This window comes from Pyrus communis, chromosome 1, assembly GCF_041283825.1.
Source record: "Pyrus communis isolate YQ-2024b chromosome 1, ASM4128382v1, whole genome shotgun sequence".
Classification (NCBI taxonomy): domain Eukaryota; kingdom Viridiplantae; phylum Streptophyta; class Magnoliopsida; order Rosales; family Rosaceae; genus Pyrus; species Pyrus communis.
The window spans coordinates 1,802,150-1,823,413 of NC_142565.1; the positions used below are offsets into that span (position 1 = coordinate 1,802,150).

A 21,264-nucleotide genomic window follows, 5' to 3' on the forward strand; every position below is an offset into this window, starting at 1 on the left:
ACTATCACATGATGGAAGCATTTTACCAACCGACGACGACGTTTTATGTTCTATGTTGATGTGGTAGAGATCATTAGATTAATCAACGAATATGGTATTAGCAGTTTAATTAATCAACAGGAAGCCGAATGTGATACGTCTACTTATTATACCAATCCATCGTAGAATCCTAATTTCTCTACTGATTGAGACATTTTTTTTTATTGTATTTGTTTGCACATATGGAATTCTTCATCGCATTTTATATAATTAATCAATAAGAGTAATGTTATCTCATTTAAAAATATGTGGCTATTGGTACATTAACTCATCAAAACGTGCAACTATGGTCATTTTCGTTAATTCCAAAATTTCAGCCAAACTGAATCACGAGCCACACACGTGAGGCTGAATCAAGAGTCAAATACTGTAAACCAAATGAAAAAATTGTAGCAATGGTCCCTCAACTTTCATCCAATTAAAGCAAAGATCCCTCAACTCTAACTCAAGTGCAATAATGGTCCTTCCACCATAACTTTCTTGACAAAAATATGATGGAGTTTATGAAAATGACCATAGCTGAACGTTTTGATGAATTAAGCGACCAATGCTCAAGAATTTTAGTTGAAAGACCATTGCTATAATTGAATTGAGTTAAAGCTGAGATCTATAGCTACACTTCTATAGCTACAATTTTCTCTTAATTGTAGCTATAGATCCCAACTTGAGTAGCAGATCGGCCTTGTTAGTTAAAGGCTAAAAGCCACTCCTTCCTTGTCGTTTTATTTGAATTAATTCAGAGCAAGGTCAATATATATTTCAAGTGAGTCATGGAAATTATATATTAATTGTAAACTATTAAGTTTAATATATAATTGAGATAGACATCGGGTTGCACTTCTCTTCCCAATCCTTTCTACAATTAATTATCTTACTCACTCGTTGTCAAATCATTTGTGTCAAAAAATCATTCAATTTAAAATTTTTGTTTCTCGATCATAATACTCGATTTTTATTTTGATACGTTCATTGAGATATATTAAAAATGACATGAAAGTTTTCAAGTTCACAATCAAATATAACGAGTGATTAAAACAAAAATAGTGCACTAAAAAAAGAGTGCATCGAAATCACTTTATGCTCAAATATTAATGAAGCTGCTAATATGGTTGATTTTTATTCACTGATTATCCGAGTAAATACTATATGAAAATAAAAATACAAAATAGCACATCAAAAATACCACAAAGACTTCTAGATCATATAAAATTCAAGACCAACCACATTTTTCTTTTTTTTCTCTTTTTGGAAGACCAGCCACATTTTTTTAACCAAAGTTTTATCCCAATTTTACGCACTGTACATTTGATTTCTCTTCTTGATAAACACATCAACTAAATTTTGCCAACCATTTAGCAAATGACACATGCATTGGGATCCTCTTCTGAACTTTTTACGGAATAATATGCAGGCATTGGTGGATAATGAGCTTGGTAGGCCTTGATAAGCTCCGCCATTTCGTCCTTTGGATCTTTCTTCTTCGTCTCCTCCTTCTTTGGCTCCTCTTTCTTCTTCTCCTCCTTTGCCGGTCCGACCGAGACTATCTCCGTCCGGCAAAGCTTCTTCAATCTTCCCACCAAATCCACCGGATCTATGTCCCCTGTGACCGTCAGTTTCTTGTCCTTCATATCTATAGAAATTGAATCAAGCCCTGCAAACAGAAAATTCCGGTCACAAAATTAAATTAGTTCGTCACTCAAATAGACATGGATTCGAACTTGAGTGCAGACCAGCAAATTGCTTTAACTAACTTGGCTACGCCTAGGTCTTCTAATTCGAAACAATTGAAATGGGAGTGAAAAAGAGAGTAATATGGCCATGGAATTTATACCTTCAAGCCCCGAGACGGCCCTCATGGCTTTCTTCTTACCCTTCTCGTCGTATAATTCCAATTTCAACACTACTTTCTGTAATGAAACAAGATATTAGAATTTAGACTCACAAAAAATTATAGTCACAAAAAAAATAAGCAAGGTCAAAATTCAGAACCAAGTGACAAATTAGTGTAAAAAAAGTATGGGTATCCAAGATTTTCGAAAAATTAAGTTTTGGGTTTACCCAAAAGTAGCATCATCAGTCATGAAAGCATATCTTTTATGTAAAAAAATCGCATAAAAAGTTGTCTGCAGAAAGTGAACCCTAATTACCTTCATTTTTCTGTGGAGCTCGACAGATCTGACAGCAAGAAGTTGAATCCAAAACTTTAAATATTTCAGCAGAATCCAAAAGATTAAGAAAATAAAAGGAGATTATATTATGGTAGAAGTAAATAAGAGGGAGAGAGACGTTGAAAGTGTCTTGGTGAAGTGAGGAGTCCTTGGGGGACTGCAATTTATACTGAATAATTGAAGGTAGGAAAGAGATGAGGAACTTACGAAGGAAGGAGCTGAGTCAACGCAACTAGTCAATAGTCTAGACGCAAGAAGTTCAGTCTACGGTCAACAAAATCAGGTGCTAATTTCGGCTGCAAGAGAAAAGTAACTCAATTTTAATATTATTTGCATCATAGTCATCATGTAATCAAACACTATAAGCTTTAAGAGCTCATTTGTGAGTGATTTTAAAATAATTAAAGTTGTTTACTGTGAAATTAATTTTAGAAGCATTTTAAGTGTTTTTTTTAAGAAACACTAGATATGTGATTCTTATTGAAAGCATTTAAAATGTTTTTATAGGATTCTGTTGATCCTAAAAACTACCAACCTACGTGGCACGCAGACCAAGTAATTAATAAGCTAACTACGTCATTCTGTTATGTGCGGAGCGTGCCAACTCGTCGGCCGAGCTCGACCGGGGAGTAAAATATGTTGATGTGGCATTGGGCGCGCTGCTGACTTCTTGATCTCATGACTGCGGCCCAGGAAGTAACACGTATCGACATTCAGGTTCTAGAGCCTGAAGACAAGGCTGCTAGTTTTGCGAAGTTCAAATATCAAATTCAGCTTTCAATGTGCCGAATGTAGTACCCTATAACACCTCACTTCGCCGAGAAGGCTGATGAGATGACCTCTACCAGCAAGGACTCGAAAATCTTTGTCCGAGACTTGAAAAAATAACCAAAGCAGTGCTATTTATCCAAACTGAAAATATGTTGGCAGAAAAAGAAAATAAAAATCTCAAGATGATTGAGAGGTTTGCACATGGTAATTTGTGTGTTGAATTAAAGGTGCCTAAATGTTGGCTGTGACTCTCTATATTAATAGCATCCATATCTTCCAGATGGCTGACTTTTCTAACAAAATAAAAGCATATCTAAGCTTATCACATCACATCAGAAGCCTAGCCCACCTAAGCTTCTTACCTCATCATCAAAACTCTTTCGGTACTCTTTATCCCATGCATACATATAATCCCATCGTTGATGTTTTATCCATAGCACATTTATCAAATCCATCCAATATAATCTCCAACTGATGCATTTCATGTGGCCAACATCAAAAAGCATATACCATTTATACGTATATGATAAATATTAGGTTTAAATAATTTAATATAGGTTCAAATATTAGTTTAAATAATTTAATATATTACTAATAGATAATGTTATGATTAAAATCATAATATTATTTCTCAATAATAACTAAAGATCATTTCAACCATTTTATCATTTGACGGTCTAATTGTCGATGGTGTAATTTTGGGTCCAAACAGATTCACTTGGATTTTTACAAGAAGTTGGTTTCAAAAACATTTTTACCTAAAGCGCTTTCAGTTATTTTAAAATCATTTCTAAATGAGACCTAAGAAACGGTGTTATTAGTAGTCTCTCATTGCCAAACGACACCGTAATGGCTTCAAACACTTTTTGAAGAGTTTAATGGTTTTTGAAAAGTTTAATGGTCTTTGAAAAGTATGTGCAATCATAGTGTTTGTTTCCTAATTCGGGAAGCAGCCAATGTTAATTCTGAGTCGTTAGATTTGCATGAACAATTTTTTGGAACGGTTCTAATTTCTCGCGGGTCATCGTTGTTGTTAGGTCTTCCGCATCCCCACAGACACCTTTTCTTTATCTCTACGATCTCCAAGCGTTATTTCAGATTATGTCGAGTGAGAAACTGTAGAGGGAGACTTGAGTTGGGACTTTGGGTTGGTACAATATTGTCACTATATATGACTCCAAGCATGGAGGAATTCAACAATGGAGAAATTCTTGGATACGAATAATTGAACCGTAGCGCAACTTTTCACAATTAGAGTCGATTATGTGATATGTAGTTTGACCTTTATTGTGAGTCGTTGTTGCCCATACTCAAGAGTCTCTCTTTGTGACAAGACAGATTTTAGTTTCTTTTGAAATTTATCTGTCGGATCACGTGACCATGCAATTACACACTTAAAAAAAAATCCACACGCAAGACTCAATAGTCTCTCTTTGTCCTCTCACAATCAGAACCAAGTGAAAATTAATTAAATTTAATATTATTTACATCACCATGTAACCAAATATTAGAAGCTTAAGAGCTCGTTTGGAGGTGTTTTTGAAATGATTGAACTCGCTTTTCTGTGAAATTAATTTTTGGTTTCCAAAACTTAAAGTGTTTTTCTAGGATCTACTTGGATTTTTACAAGAACTTGGTTTCAAAAACACTTTCATCCAAAACATTTTTAATCATTTTAAAACCACTTCCAAACAAAACCTAAGAACTGTGTTATCAGGAATCTCCCGTTGCCAAACAACACCGTAATGGCTTCGAACACTTTCGGAAAAGTTCAATGGTTTTTCAAAAGTATCTGCAATCATACTGTTTGTTGAAACCAACATTAATTCCGAGTCGTCGGCTTGATGAACAGTTTTTTGGTACGTTTCTAGTTTCTTGTGGGTCGTCGTCGTTGGCAAGTCTCCATATCCCCCACAGCCACCTTTTCTTTATTTCTACGATCTCCACGCGTTATTTCAGACCATGTCAAGTGAGACACTGTAGAAAAGGGCTTGGGTTGGAACTTTGGTTTGGTACAATATATGACTCCAACTATGGAGAAATTCTTGGATACGAAAACTGACTTGTAGGGTAGCTTCTCACAATGAGAGTTGACCTTGTGATATGTAGTTCCACATTGACTATTAGCGATTGTTGCCTGTACTCAAGAATCTCTTTTTGTGACAAGTTAGATTCTAACATTTTTAAAATCTACCCATCAAATCACGTGTCCATGCAGTTACATACACATAAAAAGAGCCTGTACTCAAGAAATTAAGAAAATAAAAGGAGATTATATTATGGTAGAAGTAATTAAGGGGAAGAGAGACGTTGAAAGTGTCTTGGTGAAGTGAAGAGTCCTTGGGGGACTGTAATTTATACTGAATAATTTAAGGTAGGAAAGGGAAGAAGAACTTACAAGGAAGGAACTGAGTCAACGCAACTAGTCAAGAGTCAAGACGCAAGAAGTTCAGTCTACGGTCAACAAAATCATGTGCTAATTTTGGCTGCAAGAGAAAATTAATTAAATTTTAATAATCTTTACATCATCATGTAATCAAATATTAAAAGTTTAAAAGTTCGTTTGGAAATACTTTTGAAATGAGTGAAACCGCTTTTTGTGAAATTCATTTTGAGTTTTAAAAGCACTTTTTGGAAGAAACACTAGACATGTACTTCTTACCGGAAGCACTTCAAATATTTTGTTTAAGATTTAATTAAATTTTTACAAGAGATTTGTTTAAAAAATATTTCCACTTAAAGCATTTTCAATCATTTTAAAAGTATTTTTAAACAAGGTCCAAGAAACATTGTTATCATCACCCACTGCCAAACGACACCGTAATGGCTTCGAACGCTTTATGAAAATTTCAATGGTTTTTGGGTTTTTGAAAAGTATTTGCAATCGTTGCGTTTGTTTCCTCCTTCCGGGAAGAAGCCAATGTTAATTTTTGAGTCGTTGGCATTTTGCTGAACAGTTCTTTGGAACGATTCTAATTTCTCGTGGGTCATCGTTCTTGGTAGGCCTTTAGCCCAATTAAAAGTTAAAGCAAAGGTTACTCAAGTCTAACCCAAGTGCAGTAATGATCATTTCATCATAATTTTTGAGGTAAAGTACAAAAAATTACCTCAACTATTGATGTCACGACACTTTTATACCTCATCTTTTAAAATTGACAATGTCATACCTTATCTTACGAATTTGTGGCAATGTTATACCTTCCATTAGCTTGACGTGAATTTCTCAGTTAAGTGCTGACGCGGCTTGATTCAGGCCCACTTTTTATTAAAAAATTATTAAAAACTAAAAAAAAAATCATTTAACATTTTTTAAATATTAAAATAATAAAGAAAAGTAAAAAATAAAAATAAAAAATAAAAAAATAAAAAAAAACAAAACCAAACCTTTCGTCCCTTTCCCCCCTTTCTCCCTCCTTCCCTCCCTTATCTACTTGTTGCAACCCAGAAAACAAAAGAAGAAGGAAAAAAAAAAGAAAGAAAAACTTCATCCCTTCCCCTTCTCCCCCCCCCCCCCCCCCCCACGTTCTTCTCTCTTCTCCCCCACCCCCTCTTCTCCCCACCAAAGCCCCTACTTGCAACCCAAAAAAAAAAAAAAAAAAATCCCAGTTCGTCTTCCCCTCGCATCCACCCTCCGCACCCACCTTTGCACCCACCCAACCTCGCACCCACCCCTCGCGGAATTGGCTTGGCGAACGGGATCTGGGTTTTCTTCTTCTTCTTCTTCTTTTTGGGTTGCAGGGGGTTGGATTTGTTTTGGGGGGAGGGGGGACGAATTGTGTTGGGGTTTTTGTTTTCTTCTTCTTCGGGGGGTTGGGGGTTGATGGGTTTTCAATTTTTTTATTTATTTTTGGTTGAAGAGTAAGCAGGGAAGAAGATGAAGATGGGAGAGAGAGAAGAGGGGGGGGGGGGGGGGGGGAAGGGGGTAAAAGGGACGAAAGGTTTTGATTTTTGTTTTTTAACTTTTCTTTATTATTTTAATATTTAAAAATATTAAATGATTTATTTTTAGTTTTTTAATATTATTTTAATTTTTTAATTGAAAGTGGGGTTTGGATCAAGCCACAGCATTTAATTGACAAATTAACGGCAGACTAACGTAAGGTATAACATTGACACAAATTCGTAAGATGAGGTATGACACTGTCAATTTTAAAAAATAATGTATGAAAGTGTCGTGACACCAATAGTTAAGGTAGTTTTTTGTATTTTACCCTAATTTTTGTTTATGAAAATCTGACGAAGTTAACGATAATGATTATAACTGCATGTTTTGATGAGTTAAGCGATCAATACTTAAAAAATTTTAGTTGAGAAATTATTGTTTTAATTGAATTGAGTTAAAGTTGAGATTTATAGCTGAGATGGACATCGGATTGCATTTCTTTCTCTTTCTCATCCTCATCATTTCCACAATTAATTGTTGCGGTGTAAAACATCACTCAATTTAGAATTTTTGTTTACCGATCATAATACTCAACTTTTATGTATTCATTGAGATCTATCAAAAAGGACATGAAAATTTTCAAGTTTATAATCAAGTATAACAAGGGATTAAAATGAGAATAGTGCACTAAAAAATGATAGCATCGAAATCATTTTATTCTCAAATATTAAATATTAATGAAATTGCTAAGATAGCTGATTATTATTCACTGATTATCCGAGTAAATACTATATAAAAGATATACAGAGTAGCACATCAAAAATACCACAAACACTTCCAGATCATAGAAAATTCAAGACCAACCACACTATTTTAACCAAAGTTTTATCCCAAGTTCACCCACTGTACATATGATTTATCTTCTTGAAAAAACACCGTATCAACTAAATTTTGCCAACCATTTAGCAAATGACACAAGCATTGGGATCCTCTTCTGAACTTCTTACGAAATAATATGCAGGCATTGGAGGATAAAGTCCTGGGTAGGCCTTCATAAGCTCAATCATTTGGTCCTTTGGATCTTTCTTCTTCTCCTCCTCTTTCTTCTTCTTCTCCTCCTCCTTTGCCGGTCCGACTGAGACTATCTCAGTCCGGCAAAGCTTCCTCAATCTCTCCACCAAATCCACTGGATCTATGTCCCCTGTGGCCGTCAACTTCTTGTCCTTCATATCCAGAGAAATTGAATCAAGCCCTGCGAACAGAAAATTCCAGTAACAAAATTAAATTAGTTCGTTACTCAATAGATGCGGATTCGAACTTGAGTGCTCTTACTAACTTGACTACGCCTACGTCTGCTAATTCGAAACTGCTGAAATGGGAGTGAAAAAGAGAGTAATATGGCCATGGAATTTATACCTTCAAGCCCCGAGACGGCCTTCATGGCTCTCTTCTTACACTTGTCGCCGTATAATTCCAATTTCAACACTACTTTCTGTCAGAAAAAATAAGCAACGATCAAAATCAGAACCAAGTGACAAATTAGTATAAAATAAAAAATAAAAATAAAAGGTGAAGGGTAGACAAGATTTTCCAAAAGTAAGTTTTGGGTTTACCCAACAGTAGCATCATCACTCATGCATGCACATCTTTTATGTAAAAAATCACATTAAAAAGTTGTCTGCAGAAAGAGAAACCCTAATTACCGTCATTTTTCTGTGGAGCTTGAGTGATCTGAGAGCAAGAAGTTGAATCAAACACTTCAAATATCTCAGCAGAATCCAAGAAATTAAGAAAATAAAACGAGATTATATTAGTAATTAAGAGGAAGAGAGACGTTGAAAGTGTCTTGCTGAAGTGAAGAGTCCTTGGGGGACTGCAATTTATACTGAATAATTGAAGGTTGGAAAGAGAAGAAGAACTTACAAAGAAGGAACTGAGTCAACAGGCAACTAGTCAAGAGTCAAGCCGCGAAAAGTACAGTCTACGGTCATCAAAATCATGTTCTAATTTCGGCTGCAAGCGAAAATTAATTAAATTTTGATATTCTTTACAACATCATCGTGTAACCAAATACTAGAAGTTTAAGAGTTTGTTTAGAAGTATTTTTGAAATGACTGAACTTACTTTTTGTGAAATTAATTTTTGGTTTACAAAACTTAAAATATTTTTCTAAAATTTACTTGAATTTTTACAAGGGATTAGTTTTAAAAATATTTTCATCTAAAACGGTTTAAGTTATTTTAAAACCAAACGAGGCCTAAGAACTATGTTATCAGTAATCTCCCGCTGCCAAACGACACCGTAATGGCCTCGAACACATTTTGAAAAGTTCAATGGTTTTTGAAAAGTATCTGCAATCAAAGTGTTTGCTGGTTCCTTACGCGAAGTAACCAACATTAATTCTGAGTCGTTGGTTTAACGAACAAATTTTTGGAACGACTCTAGTTTCTTGTGGGTCGTCGTCGATGGTAGGTCTCCATATCCCCCACGGCCACCTTTCAAGCCTTGAAAGTGTAAAATATATACAGTTAGTCCTTTAAAATTACTTTTCCTCCCACACGTCTTTTTTATTTTTTTAATATTTATGTGCTCTTCTTAAGGGCACCTCTAACAAAGAAAATCAAACTACAAATAAATATCAAAAAATTAAAACGAGAAGTAAAATAGAGTTAAAAATGCTAAACAAACACACAATACGTGCATTAATTGGAAAGTCAAGACCAACAAATAGTACTTTTTTTTGGGTCGGACCAGATGCACGAGTCATCGTTCAAACAGAATCGTCACAATGAGAGTCGACCCCGTAATACGAAGTTCCACACTCATTGTGAGGGGTTGTTGCCCGTACTCAAGAGTCTTTCATTGCGACAAGGAAAATTCTAACTTTTAAAGTGTCTACTCTTCGATTCATGTGGCCATGCAGTTACATACACATAAAAAGAGTCCGTACTCAAGAGTCTCTTTTTGCTACAAGGCAAATTCTAACTTTTTTTTGGTCTACCCGTCGAATCATGTGGCTATGCAATTACACACACTTTAAAAAAAAAAAGCTCATACACAAGAGTCTCTCTTTACGACAAAGCAAATTCTACTTTTTTAAGAGTCTTCCCTTCGGATCACGTGCTCATGTGCTCAAAAGTCTCTACTTACAACAAGGCAAATTGTAACTTTTTTAGGATCTCACACACATAAACAAGGCCCCTGCATTGCATTTTCTTCCGTCCTTGTATGTGGTCCCGTCAGCTATTAGACAAATAAAAACTCTCTTTCTGGTAGGGATGCATCACGGTCATAGTGTGAACGGTATTTTTAATGTTTCTTTTATTTCTTAAATAATTTGATTAAGGGTTAGTGTCACACGGGTGGAAGGTATAGTGTCCGCTAGATAGCCTATATCTTTTGCAGGGTTACTACTTCTGCATCTCTGCATCTGGTATATATACCATATCCTCTAGTTTTAAGATTCTCACTGCATTTAAGGTTGGTTTATTTAAGATTCTCACTCCAAGGTTGGTTTATTTAAGATGCAGAGATGCAACGTAGTCCAAGGTTGGTTTCAAAAACTCCAAGGTTGGTCTATTTAAGATAGCCTATATGTTTTTTTCCTTTCTATTAAGTGTCTTTGCCTTCTTTTCAAAATCTCTTAATGAATTATTTTTTTTCCTTTCTATTAAGTGTCTTTGCCGACTACGTTGTATTTTTCAAAATCTCTTTTATATTTTGCCGACTACCTTGGAGTTTTTGAAAAATACAACGTAGTCGGCAAAGACACTTAATAAAAAGGAAAAAAAATAATTCATTTGATAAAAGAGATATAAGGACACTTAATAATGTAAACATCATACTTCATTTCGTATGCCAATTCCAACAAGAAAATGAAGAGGTATAAGTTATATGCAAGACCTAATCTATAACATCTCACATCGTCCAGGGGAGTAAATCATGTAAGCCTTATATGTATATTCTCATTTCTACCTAGCACGAGGCTTTTTGAAAGCTCATTGGCTTCAGGTTCCATGGGAACTCTGAAGTTAAGCGAGTAGCGTGCGAGAGCACTCCCATGATGGATGACCCACTGGGAAGTTCTCTTCTGAGTTCCCAGAAACAAAACCGTGAGGGCGTGGTCGGGGTCCAAAGTGAACAATATCGTGCTATGGAGCGGGCCTAGGATGTGGTGGACCCCGGGTCGAGACGAAAAGTTTTCGGTACTGTTCATTTTAACGAAAAATTATATTTTTACACTAAAAAATCAATCCTGGTACTATTCACATTACTCTTTATTTTATTTTTAACGTTAAAACTCAGAAATTTTAATTCATTTTCATTAGTTTTCCTAAAAATCTATGGTCCATTTGCTCTCTATGTATTAACTTGAATGAGTGGCCACAAACTCGGCCACATGATATTTCACGCAAAACCCTGAGCTCCCAGTCCAAAGACCATGTGTCTGCTTCATTGGAGTCCCTATTTTGCAAACCCTAATCAAATCAAATCTTTTTCTCGACAATCCACAATCTTCTGTTCACCTTTTAAGGTTTGGTTGGTAAAAATTGAGAGGTGATGCACTGGTTCCTGGTTCACACAAGTCCACTGTTACCACAAACAACCAAAATTAAATTAACTTTTGTGGATGGGAACAAAGTTTTATGAACATCCCGATTACGATGACATGATGGACTCCGAAATTAAGGTGTGTCAGTCAATTTTAAAGATGATGAAATCATAATGTGAAAGTGATGTGTAAAAAGTATGAATAAATTAAAAAATAGTATAAAACTAGCAAGCTTACCCGCGCGGTGCTGCGGGTTTTGAAACTGTATAAAACATGTAGAAAGAGGCAAAGAGGTAGGTGTTATTCATTTGATCTCACAAAGACTGATATTATTGCAACACATTCCAACTGGAATTTAAAAAAATACATAAACCTTCACTTCCTATGAACTATCACCAGAATTCTTCTCTGAACAATCATCAAGGGAACATCCTTTCTACTTTTTTCATAACTTCCTAACCATGCTCAGAAAGATTAGGATTCAACAATCATCAAAGGAACATCCTTCAGATGATACAAATATTTAAGCATGAGCACACACCTCATCTTCAGATTCAGAGCCCTTTTTAGATCTAGAGCTGCTAGTGTCTGCCTTCTTAACAGCCACTGATGAGCGTTTCTTTGCAACTGAGCAGGCTTTTTGCGCAGCAACCTTTGCAGGGGTTTCCTGTGGACACAAAAGTTGAGGATCATTATCGACCAAAAAGTATCTTTCTCAATCTAACAAAGAATAAATACACAACACAATGTATCCCAAATATACAGATATGAGTGACTCAATCTTCAGGTGAATGTCCCATGCAACAACCCCAACGGAAAAAAAAAAATTATGGCACCAGGTTGGAAAACCAAAAACTCACATCATCATCTTCCGAATCATCGCTACTCTCATCTGAGCTTTCATCTGAGACTTCTTTCTTCTTTGTAGCAGCAGTTGGGCCATTCTTAGCAGCTACCTTAGATTTAGAAGCCTTAAACCAAACAGTAACACGCACTTAGAAATAACCACTATTTTCAAAATCACAAATCAAACACAAAAAATTAGCGATAGCATATGTGCATCAGTAGCTTTCTTAGCTTCCGTAATCCCATTTTTATCAAAATGGGCCCATCAAAATAGATAAAATGATTGTGTCGTCAATTTTCCTCAAAATAGATGAATAATAGAAGTACATTTCTCCACCATTTAAGTGTGATAGATAGAGAGGCTAACAGAAACTAACAGAACAGAGAAAGACTACCAGAAACCGCAGTGTAGCAAGGCCGGACATCAATTTCTCCACCATCATGTATTCAAGAAGTAATTCATGGTAAAAGTATATCAAAGGTAATGATATGATCCTTGTACATATATGTCCTCAAACTATAGAACCACATAAATGAATGTGATATCTAACCTGAAGCCACCGCTTGGAAGTTTCATTTACTGCAAAAATTTGTAGAGTTCGCCTCACCACCAAGGAGTTATAAGTGCATTAACTGCAGCATAAGTCGTTGCAAGATGTGGCATCTGGGAAATCAAAGAACGCGCTGTCAATTGTAAGTCAAAGAACACGCTATCAATTGTAAGGAAAAGAATGCAAAGCACTATCTAATAGAGTAGATAAGTAATGTTGTATAAGCCTAGTCAAGCTATCACAACTAACATTAACTGAGTTAAACAAAGATATATGGACACTGGCTAAGCCAAAACGGCAGATAGTGAGACCAATTTATTTGCCTGTCCTTGTCCACCGCCATATCCACCCTCTGAGTCATGGAAGCAAAACACAACTTCATGAAAATCTAAAGATACCATTTCACACTCACAAAACAATAAAGATCACTTTTTTGTTGTTGTTCTTAGTGGTTAAAAGAAAATATATAAATGACTAACAATCCGGATCCTTTTTTTTTTTTTTTTTCATTGACATGTATTTTTCAAAAAGAAAAAAAAAGGAAAAAAACTCAATGGTCATTGTTTGTTATAAGGAAAAGAGAAAAAGTGGTGTAGTCGTCATCTTTGTTAATCTTTGAGATTCTCTGGACCATGTTGAGGGGAAGATTTTGTAGTCGTCATCTTTGTTAATCGCATCTTCTTCTAAATTGTCTTTAGAAGGATTAACTTTAATACAATTCTGCAAAACTACAAATGGATGGACACAGCCTGATCCCTTTTCTTCCACCGTGCTTTTAAGATAACAGAGAAAAGCCTCTAAAAACTGAAGTCCATAGGGCCCACTTTGTAAGTCGGCTTTGCAGGGGCATTTCAGTGCCTTGTGAGCCTTGGCAAGAAACTCATTTCCATCAGTATTTCATCAATATAGAAAGGCAGAAGCTTGATGCAGGCCCATAAATCAAAGGAAAGCAGAAATCAGAAAAAAAATGCTAAAAAACAATGTGAGTCACAAAATATATGAAACCTAGATCAAACTTCTTGATAAAACCTAAGAATAACTCCACAAATTTTTGAGTTGTAAAAAAAAATTTAGAATCCCAGATCAAATTTCTTGATAAACTTTAAAAACCCCAATTCAGATGAGGAAAATACATGAGAGACTAATTTTAGCCATATTAGTTGTTTGCATTAGGTTTTGAGAAACTCAAGTAAGGAACAGAAAATGAAATCAGATAAGTAATGTTATATTCAAAAGATGAACACTAAACATGTGATAAAGATGACAATGAAATTGAATTACGGGTTCCTACCATGCCCTTTGTGAAGTGTCCTTAGTTGAGCAAAATGTTCAGATATTTTCCTGATAGGCTTCCACCTAAAAAGGTAAAAGCAGAACATCAAAAATCATGCAAGCGTCCCTGTAGAACCTTTCCAACTGATGAAAAATAAGGGAAGAGATCAAGACTGACCTGCTCAGCTAAAATCTTGATTTCAACAAAATCTATTAATTGCACATCTTTGTTCTTCTCAGCAACCTGTTAGTCGTAAATTCAAGGATGAACATAGTATAGTAAGACTGTTAATTCACAACACGAACCAATTGATGGTACAAAATATAATCACCTAAGCCTAATCATCTTATATTAAAAAGACATCATACAATAACAATGAATGTTTTACAGTGTGCAAGTGAAGCAGCTTTCATTTGCTAATTTCTTAAGTGATAATGCAAGCTCGATTGCTGGATAAAAAAAAATAGGGACCAAGAAGACATCAAATCCAATGCAGACAGCAGATAAAATTGAACCCAAAAGGCAAAAGCCTTCTCTAACAAATAGATACATATAAAGAGTCATTTGGGATATAGATATTGGTGGACCTGGAAGAATAGAGACGCACTGAGTAGGAGAGAAGAAAGAGAGATAGTGGAATTTTGGAGGAATACTGGATGACGACGAACTGTGTAGTCATAGCTGTTGGTGGCGGTGATTCCGCTGCGAGAGACAGTTCGAAAAAAGGTAATCAATAAATCTTACAGAACTGTAATAATTCAGTCATGAGCTTCGAATCATTGACATTTCAATTATAAGGATTCATAATTTAAATTTTAAGACAGTATTAACGGTTTACAAAATTAGAAAGGTTCAAAGCCATTAACAATTATGTAACTCAGACTCTTCATACCTAGACTTTGCTCACTACAATCTCTATTTTAATCTTAGCGGCAAAGTTCTCTTCATATCTCATTACTTTACTCTTCTTTCTTCTTCGTTACCAAAATCATTTTCTTCATGTACTATCTGATCTATTCAGATTCTCCTCAGACAACAAATTGATAGCTGGGAAGAAAGAAGAAAACATGCATCAATAAAATTTCGAATTTTTAACCACCTCTAATTTATAATTAATCTAAGTAGATACACAGCAACCACAACAATAAGAACTTTCAAATAGAAAAGTATCTATTAACTACCATGCAGAGGATCTTCCTAGATCCAACTTCCCACAGCCCTATGTCCCCCACATTGGTACCAACTGAAGCATATACAGAGAACAATCAACAGTCAATTATGAGCAGCAAGCATCTAGGGAAAAACTGTAGAGCCAAAGGTATACAAATAAATATAAGTAGCTACTTAAAAAATACAACCCAAGAAGTAGAGTCTGCTCTGAAGGATGAAAATCCATGCTCATGGGAATTGAGCCCTGATTCAAAGTCCGTGTGACATTCTTAGGCAAGTCATCAGGTGCATTCAAAGCTTGCCCTGGACATGTTACTGGCCACATGTTAACAGGGAGATTAATCCTAATCCCTGATTTCCTGGTATTCCTGTACAAACTGATTATGGCCTGATTTTTTTAAAATCATTCCATAAGCTGCAACCACAACACAACCACAGCAATAAGAACTTTCATGAGCTGAATCTAAGCTTGCAAAAAGCATTCCATGAGCTGCAAAACACAAATGCAATTGACTACTATGCATACCTTTGAATTTTTCAGATGCTTCTTCGGATATAGTTCATTGGAATCCAGTGTAGGTGGTGGTGCTAAAAGCATACATGTTCTTTGCTTCTTCCAATTTCTACATAAACACAAATTAACAGATTAATCTCCCAATTACAATACGTAGCATGAAATAACAAAAACAACCAATATAATCTGGTGCATTAAATGCTTTGCCATCCCTCATTTTATACATCGTGGGAAAATATCAAACCCAAACAGAAGTCCTCTGAAACTCCGATTTCAATATAATCAAACACAAACAAAATACCAACTCAACTCTGATTATAAAAAAACTAAACTAAACTATAAATTGAAACTTTCAATAGAATAACCCCAGAATTTTAAATTACTTACGTTGAGAACAAAGGGTTTTGCAACCTACAAACAAACATCCAAAATTTGAAACACCTACGAACCCAAAATCACAAAAACACCAAAACTAAAACACGGAATCACATTTTCTCATCTACCGAGCAAAAAATTACGAATCCAAAACTAAAATATAAAAAAAAACCCAAAAACTTAGTGCTGCATGAAGTCAGTACCTTGGATTTTGAGGAAAGGAATATGGGTTTCGACAGATCGGCAACGTTTGAGAGCGAGAGAGACTGAACGCTTGAGAGTGAGAGAGGCGAGTTTGAGAACGGCGGAAGCAGAAATTTGAGAAAGAGAGAGAGGGAACGGATGAAAAAACCATGAAGATGCACTGGAAGTGGAAGGTCCAGCGATAGGATGAACGGACGCAGGACTGGAGAGTTCCAGAGGCATCCACAAAGCGGAATCGAAATCGTCAATCGTGTTGCAGAGCACAGTTTTTCCTTTTTGGATTTCGTTTCTGAGGGAGTCGAGAGACTTCTATTGGCAATCCAGGGTCAAAACCGTCATTTTACTGTGTAATTGACAAAAAAAGTAAGACTTAAAGAACAACTGAAGGGCAAAATTGGAACAACACTGGTCATCCACAGTACTCAACCCTTACGGGTTTTAGTATATATGATATAGTAGAGTGCTCAATGTCTAATGAGTGTGATGAACCTTTAGTAAATGTATGTACGAGAAATTAGAGCAACTAAATGTCTACAGTGAAAGTACACAATGTACCACAACAAAAAGTGTTAATTACAAAATTACGAATCTCCCCTATACTAATGAGGGAATATTATTCCTTTACGCCTCGACGTCAAGGACTTTAAAGCCTACTAAACTCAAGTCGGGATGTGTCATTGTAGCTCTTCCCAAGAGTGATTTATGTACATCATTCTTCATCTGATCATCCATGTTCAACATGGTTTCCTTCTCCTTTTGGTGAGGAAGTCTACTCATCTCATGTTCTCGTAATTGGTCACTAATTCGGTATGTACCTTAATTGGGTCACTCAACTTAAACATTTTGTTCACGTGTTAATTTGCTAAATCATATCATCTTTCCATACTTGGAACATCCATTGCACTTAATTTGTTGGTCACTTTTGATAAATAGCCAAAGTTGTTCATGTTTAAGACTTTTAATCCTATTTTTACTCTTAAAATTTTAATGATTGAAGGGGAGTTTGAATATGTATTTTGTCCAAGTGTTGTCTCAAGAAAATTTTAAGCGGAATTTTAGCTTCCAGCATTCCTCGAGATGTCTCAAGAGGGATCACAGGCAACAACTCCTTGCTCCAGCTTGGAGTTGGTGGCAGCCCATTTCCTCCTTCCTTCTAGCCCCCCTCCCTTCTTCCCATTGCCCTCATCCTTTCCCTTCACCACTCTGTTTCTTCTCTTTCATCTCCCCCTTCTTACCGATCCCTTTCCCGCGCCACATCTCCTCTCTCATTTTCTCTTTTTTCTAATGAAGTCTCCAAGAAGTCTCCAACACCTTTAATCTTAATTTTGTTTCTTATGAACTGTTGAGCATGTTAGTTGCGTTCACGATAATGATTATTCAGGTTAAGTTATTAAATTTCTCATGCCGTCACGATTCATAACACTTTTTTTCTTAAATTATTATAATAGTTTTACACCACCTCTTTCTCATTATTAATATTTTTTTTTTTTTTTAATCTTATTTCCCAAATTTTCCTAAAAATGGAAAGAACCAATCCGTCAATCTCACGACCGTAAACGTGGCGAGCTACTATTGGCCACCTGCACACCCACCTAAATCTCCGCCGCATCCAACAATCCCCGAGTCCTTATATAAAATTTCCGCCGCCTCCAGAAGAGCCGAATCCGACTATTCCGCAATTTATGGTATCCAAAAACCCGAACCTGCCAGAGGGCTTGTACTTGGATCCGAACGTAAACGGCATGGCGTTGCCAGGACTCGGGCCGTTCGCCTCGGTCACTGCGACGGCGTCAACGACCTCGTCTTCGGCGGAGGATCTCAGCAAGAAGATTCGGAAGCCCTACACTATTACCAAGTCCAGAGAGAGCTGGAGCGAACCGGAGCACGACAAGTTCCTCGAAGCCCTCCAGCTGTAAATTTAAATTCTCTTAATTTCATAATTTCTTTAATTATTTTTTTGTTTAATTAGCTTCACAATTCTCTTAATTCTTCAATTCTGTATATGTTACATATGAATTTAGGGGGATAGAGTTTTATGAATTGGGTGTTGAAATGTGGGGAAAAAAATGGTGTAGATTTTGTGTGTTGAAATTTGTAAGATTTGTTTGGTTGATGAGAAAATTTAGGAAAGGAAGAAAAAACGAGAAGTTTCAGGAATGTGGAAAAAGAGTAGGAATTTAGTTTTGAATTGGTTTTAAAATGTGGGGAAAGAAATGGTATAAATTTTGTTTGTGTTTTTGAGGTTTGTAAGGACTTGTTTGGTTGTTGAGAAAGTGTAGGACTTTAGTGGAAAAAGAGTAGGATTTGTTTGGTTGTTGAGAAAGAGTAGGATTTTAGTAGGAAAAAAAGAAGATAGAAGTTTCGGGAATGTGGAAAAAAGAGTAGGATTTTAGTGGCAATTGATTTTCTCAACAATAAATTGTATTATTATTTGATATGATGCTCAGCCCATTTGAGTTTAAGCTCAATTTGGTATAAATTTTTGGGTTATTCCCTAATTTTGTTAATGTTCCCTCTGTTGTATTCAGCTTCGATCGCGATTGGAAAAAGATTGAAGCTTTCATTGGGTCAAAGACAGTCATACAGGTTACTTTTCTTGATCCGTTCTATAGTTTCCTATGCAAAGAGGAAGACTGCTTGAGTTTAATGCTTTTGGTTTAGTCTTATGTCTACAAATTCATCAATTAGGAAATAATGAACTCCCTTACTCATAAGAAGGATTCTTTTCGCAGATACGTAGTCATGCACAGAAGTATTTTCTGAAGGTTCAAAAGAATGGGACAAGCGAGCATCTACCTCCCCCTAGGCCAAAAAGGAAAGCTGCTCATCCGTATCCTCAAAAAGCTTCAAAAAATGGTGTGAATAGTTTCTGTTTTGTGTATCCTGTTTTTCATATGACAAAGTCTGTACAACCCTTGCTCATATGTGCTATGTTTTCCAGCTTTGGCACTTCCGCCGGTATCTGGGTCATGTCTATCTTCATCTGCTTTACTTGAATCTGGGTTTAATCCCATCCCTGGCCCTGTAGCCCCTTCTTGGACTAATGGTTCTGTGCAATCAGCCAATCCATCTCATGAGTCCAAAGGTGCAACTATTAAATAAGTTAATACAATGACTTGATCTCAGTGTACATTAATGTTGTCGTTCACAAATTTGATTTCTTTTTCATGTGGTAGGTGTTTCGGGGCCAGCAACTGTGCCGAACAACAGTTGCAGCACCACAGAAAGCACCCCTAAAGCTCAACCAGTTGGTGGAACAACTGATCAAGTGAACCATAGCCATGCATTGAGAGGTGAGGCTTCAGTCTTCCTGTTTGCAGTTTTTTCTCACCTGACAACTTTAGTCACATAATGATTCTAATTCTTTGATATTGAATTTGAACTCTGTCACCTTGAAGTGGGATATATTGGAGCAAGAACATGGAATTTCATTCTTGTATGTGCGCACAGATTTTCTGTTTCAACATGTAATTGGGTACTCAGTATAACAAACTTTTAGGAGATAAACACAGCTATGCATATGTTTCCTTCATTTGTTCTGTTAAACACCGGAAAAGTTCACATCTTTGTCGTCGTGACCTTGGTCTGCATTTTTGTATGTGTCATAGACAAGGAATTGCACTATTTATGTACTCTTCTCTGGATAAGTCTACATGTCTAACGGCTTGTCACAGTTGGAACCAGTAATGAATCTGGATTTTTATTAGCAATGCACAGTTGCAACTTTTGAATTTGTGTGTCACCCGTTTTGTTTGCTGTGTGCCGTGGCCTGAGATATGGATTACAAATTTATAGCTAGAAAAAACTGTTTTTTCCATGAATATGACACTTATTTGTTTTATGCAGTTCTTCCCGACTTTACTCAAGTATACGGATTCATTGGCAGTGTCTTTGACCCCAATGTTACAGGTCATATGCAGAGTCTGAAGAAGATGGATCCGATAGATGTTGAAACGGTACTTCATTTCTCCTTTCTGACCTCTTGTGCAATCACTTTTAAGTTTTGACTGTAGTCTATATGTTTGTATGTAGTGTTTGGTTACTGCCTCGTATAGATTTACAATTTTCTTTTGTAATTGTAATTGGCTTGTGATCTTATTATTTTTCTTTGGCTCCTCTTCAGGTATTACTGTTGATGCGAAACCTGTCCATGAATTTGACCAATCCTGATTTCGAGGATCATGTAAATTTCCGTTCCACTAACCTCTGATTTATTCTTAGCTTTGCTTTTACTTTTGGAGGAAGATTGATCATAACAAGCTATAGTTTATTTAGTTGATGATCTCAGCAAGTATATTGATGAACTTTTAAATTGGATCCAGAGACAGTTGCTTTCATCCTACAAGATGGATGCGGATACAGGGAATCTCAGTGATGAAACTAAAAGCCGTCGTGACAATCAACATGAGAAAGTTGCTTAAGTGGTAGTTCTGGAACTTGGAAGCTTTCTTCTCATCCCGTTGGCAGTGCTTGAATTTCAAATCTGATCTTTGCCCAACTGGTTTTGGCATCCAGCAGATGAAACGGCAACTATTAGAAAGCGTCAGGTTTCATCTAGGTATTGACTCTTCGTGATACTGCGTTGTAAGCGTAGTGAGCTCGTCGACCACATAACATGTCACTTGATATGGCATTTTGCTGTGGTTGTATACATCAAGATATAAGTAATGGGTTTCGGTAGTTAGTTCAAGTTAGGTGAATGTTATTTTGTACATCCTGTTGTATTCAAGTTTTCGTTGTAGATTATGCGATGTTGGCACGGTATTTGCATGCCTTTTTGTATTTCTCTTGAAATTGGATACGTCCGAATTGCTGTATGCTATAATCTCGGTTTTTTGTGTACAATAATCGCACCAGAAGCCCTTGTGGCTTGGGCGCGATCCCTAGTCATTCATCTGGCTCTCGAACCATTCTCCGG

The 21,264-nt window shown here is 36.2% G+C and overlaps 4 protein-coding genes across 13 annotated transcripts; 1 reads left to right on the top strand and 3 right to left on the bottom strand.

The window, feature by feature from the left end:
• Positions 1-1,131: 1,131 nt before the first annotated feature.
• LOC137721064 (heavy metal-associated isoprenylated plant protein 39-like) lies at positions 1,132-2,347 on the bottom strand. The gene is made up of 3 exons (XM_068460186.2): positions 2,187-2,347; positions 1,871-1,946; positions 1,132-1,690 (listed from the first exon to the last, which is right to left on the bottom strand). The coding sequence occupies exons 1-3, from the start codon at positions 2,190-2,192 to the stop codon at positions 1,392-1,394; spliced, it is 381 nt and encodes a 126-aa protein (XP_068316287.2). The 5' UTR covers positions 2,193-2,347; the 3' UTR covers positions 1,132-1,391.
• Positions 2,348-7,595: 5,248 nt separating this feature from the next.
• Positions 7,596-8,725, bottom strand: LOC137720514 (heavy metal-associated isoprenylated plant protein 39). The gene is made up of 3 exons (XM_068459593.2): positions 8,565-8,725; positions 8,278-8,353; positions 7,596-8,113 (listed from the first exon to the last, which is right to left on the bottom strand). Exons 1-3 carry the CDS (start codon positions 8,568-8,570, stop codon positions 7,824-7,826), a joined length of 372 nt encoding a protein of 123 aa, XP_068315694.1. The 5' UTR covers positions 8,571-8,725; the 3' UTR covers positions 7,596-7,823.
• Positions 8,726-11,695: 2,970 nt separating this feature from the next.
• LOC148698941 (uncharacterized) lies at positions 11,696-16,658 on the bottom strand. Of its 10 annotated transcripts, none has more exons than XR_015961036.1 (11): positions 16,346-16,658; positions 15,780-15,876; positions 15,442-15,668; positions 15,265-15,326; positions 14,976-15,130; positions 14,691-14,785; positions 14,261-14,326; positions 14,102-14,166; positions 12,811-13,677; positions 12,274-12,384; positions 11,696-12,080 (listed from the first exon to the last, which is right to left on the bottom strand). XR_015961036.1 is itself a non-coding variant. In XM_088691611.1 (10 exons), exons 3-6 carry the CDS (start codon positions 15,576-15,578, stop codon positions 14,140-14,142), a joined length of 345 nt encoding a protein of 114 aa, XP_088547737.1. In that variant the 5' UTR covers positions 15,579-15,668; positions 15,780-15,876; positions 16,346-16,655; the 3' UTR covers positions 11,696-12,080; positions 12,274-12,384; positions 12,811-12,892; positions 13,060-13,677; positions 14,102-14,139. The 10 variants fall into 10 exon arrangements, 4 of the variants coding, with proteins under 4 accessions (XP_088547737.1, XP_088547728.1, XP_088547733.1 ...); XR_015961032.1 differs by having other exon boundaries at positions 14,671-14,785; positions 16,346-16,657; XR_015961033.1 differs by lacking the exon at positions 15,265-15,326 and having other exon boundaries at positions 14,671-14,785; positions 16,346-16,657.
• An 809-nt stretch (positions 16,659-17,467) lies between these two features.
• On the top strand, positions 17,468-21,171 carry LOC137720512 (protein REVEILLE 6). The gene is made up of 8 exons (XM_068459591.2): positions 17,468-18,258; positions 18,875-18,932; positions 19,079-19,202; positions 19,288-19,431; positions 19,523-19,639; positions 20,193-20,302; positions 20,470-20,529; positions 20,669-21,171. Exons 1-8 carry the CDS (start codon positions 18,029-18,031, stop codon positions 20,765-20,767), a joined length of 942 nt encoding a protein of 313 aa, XP_068315692.2. The 5' UTR covers positions 17,468-18,028; the 3' UTR covers positions 20,768-21,171.
• The last annotated feature ends 93 nt before the right edge of the window (positions 21,172-21,264 follow it).

What these genes read in the sequence shown, in the direction of transcription:
- LOC137720512 (XM_068459591.2), top strand. Translation starts at nt 18,029, where the DNA reads ATGGTATCCAAAAACCCGAACCTGCCAGAGGGCTTGTACTTGGATCCG. An exon ending in ATCCGATAGATGTTGAAACG is followed by an intron (nt 20,303 to 20,469) that starts GTACTTCATTTC and finishes GCTCCTCTTCAG; the next exon opens with GTATTACTGTTGATGCGAAA. An exon ending in ATCCTGATTTCGAGGATCAT is followed by an intron (nt 20,530 to 20,668) that starts GTAAATTTCCGT and finishes AATTGGATCCAG; the next exon opens with AGACAGTTGCTTTCATCCTA.
- LOC137721064 (XM_068460186.2), bottom strand. An exon ending in GGCCGTCTCGGGGCTTGAAG is followed by an intron (nt 1,691 to 1,870) that starts GTATAAATTCCA and finishes TTCTGTTTGCAG; the next exon opens with GGCTTGATTCAATTTCTATA.
- LOC137720514 (XM_068459593.2), bottom strand. An exon ending in GGCCGTCTCGGGGCTTGAAG is followed by an intron (nt 8,114 to 8,277) that starts GTATAAATTCCA and finishes TTCTGTTCGCAG; the next exon opens with GGCTTGATTCAATTTCTCTG.
- LOC148698941 (XM_088691607.1), bottom strand. Translation starts at nt 15,578, where the DNA reads ATGTGGCCAGTAACATGTCCAGGGCAAGCTTTGAATGCACCTGATGAC. An exon ending in GAGCAGACTCTACTTCTTGG is followed by an intron (nt 14,786 to 15,441) that starts GTTGTATTTTTT and finishes TGTCTCTCGCAG; the next exon opens with CGGAATCACCGCCACCAACA. An exon ending in TCAAGATTTTAGCTGAGCAG is followed by an intron (nt 14,167 to 14,260) that starts GTCAGTCTTGAT and finishes TTACCTTTTTAG; the next exon opens with GTGGAAGCCTATCAGGAAAA.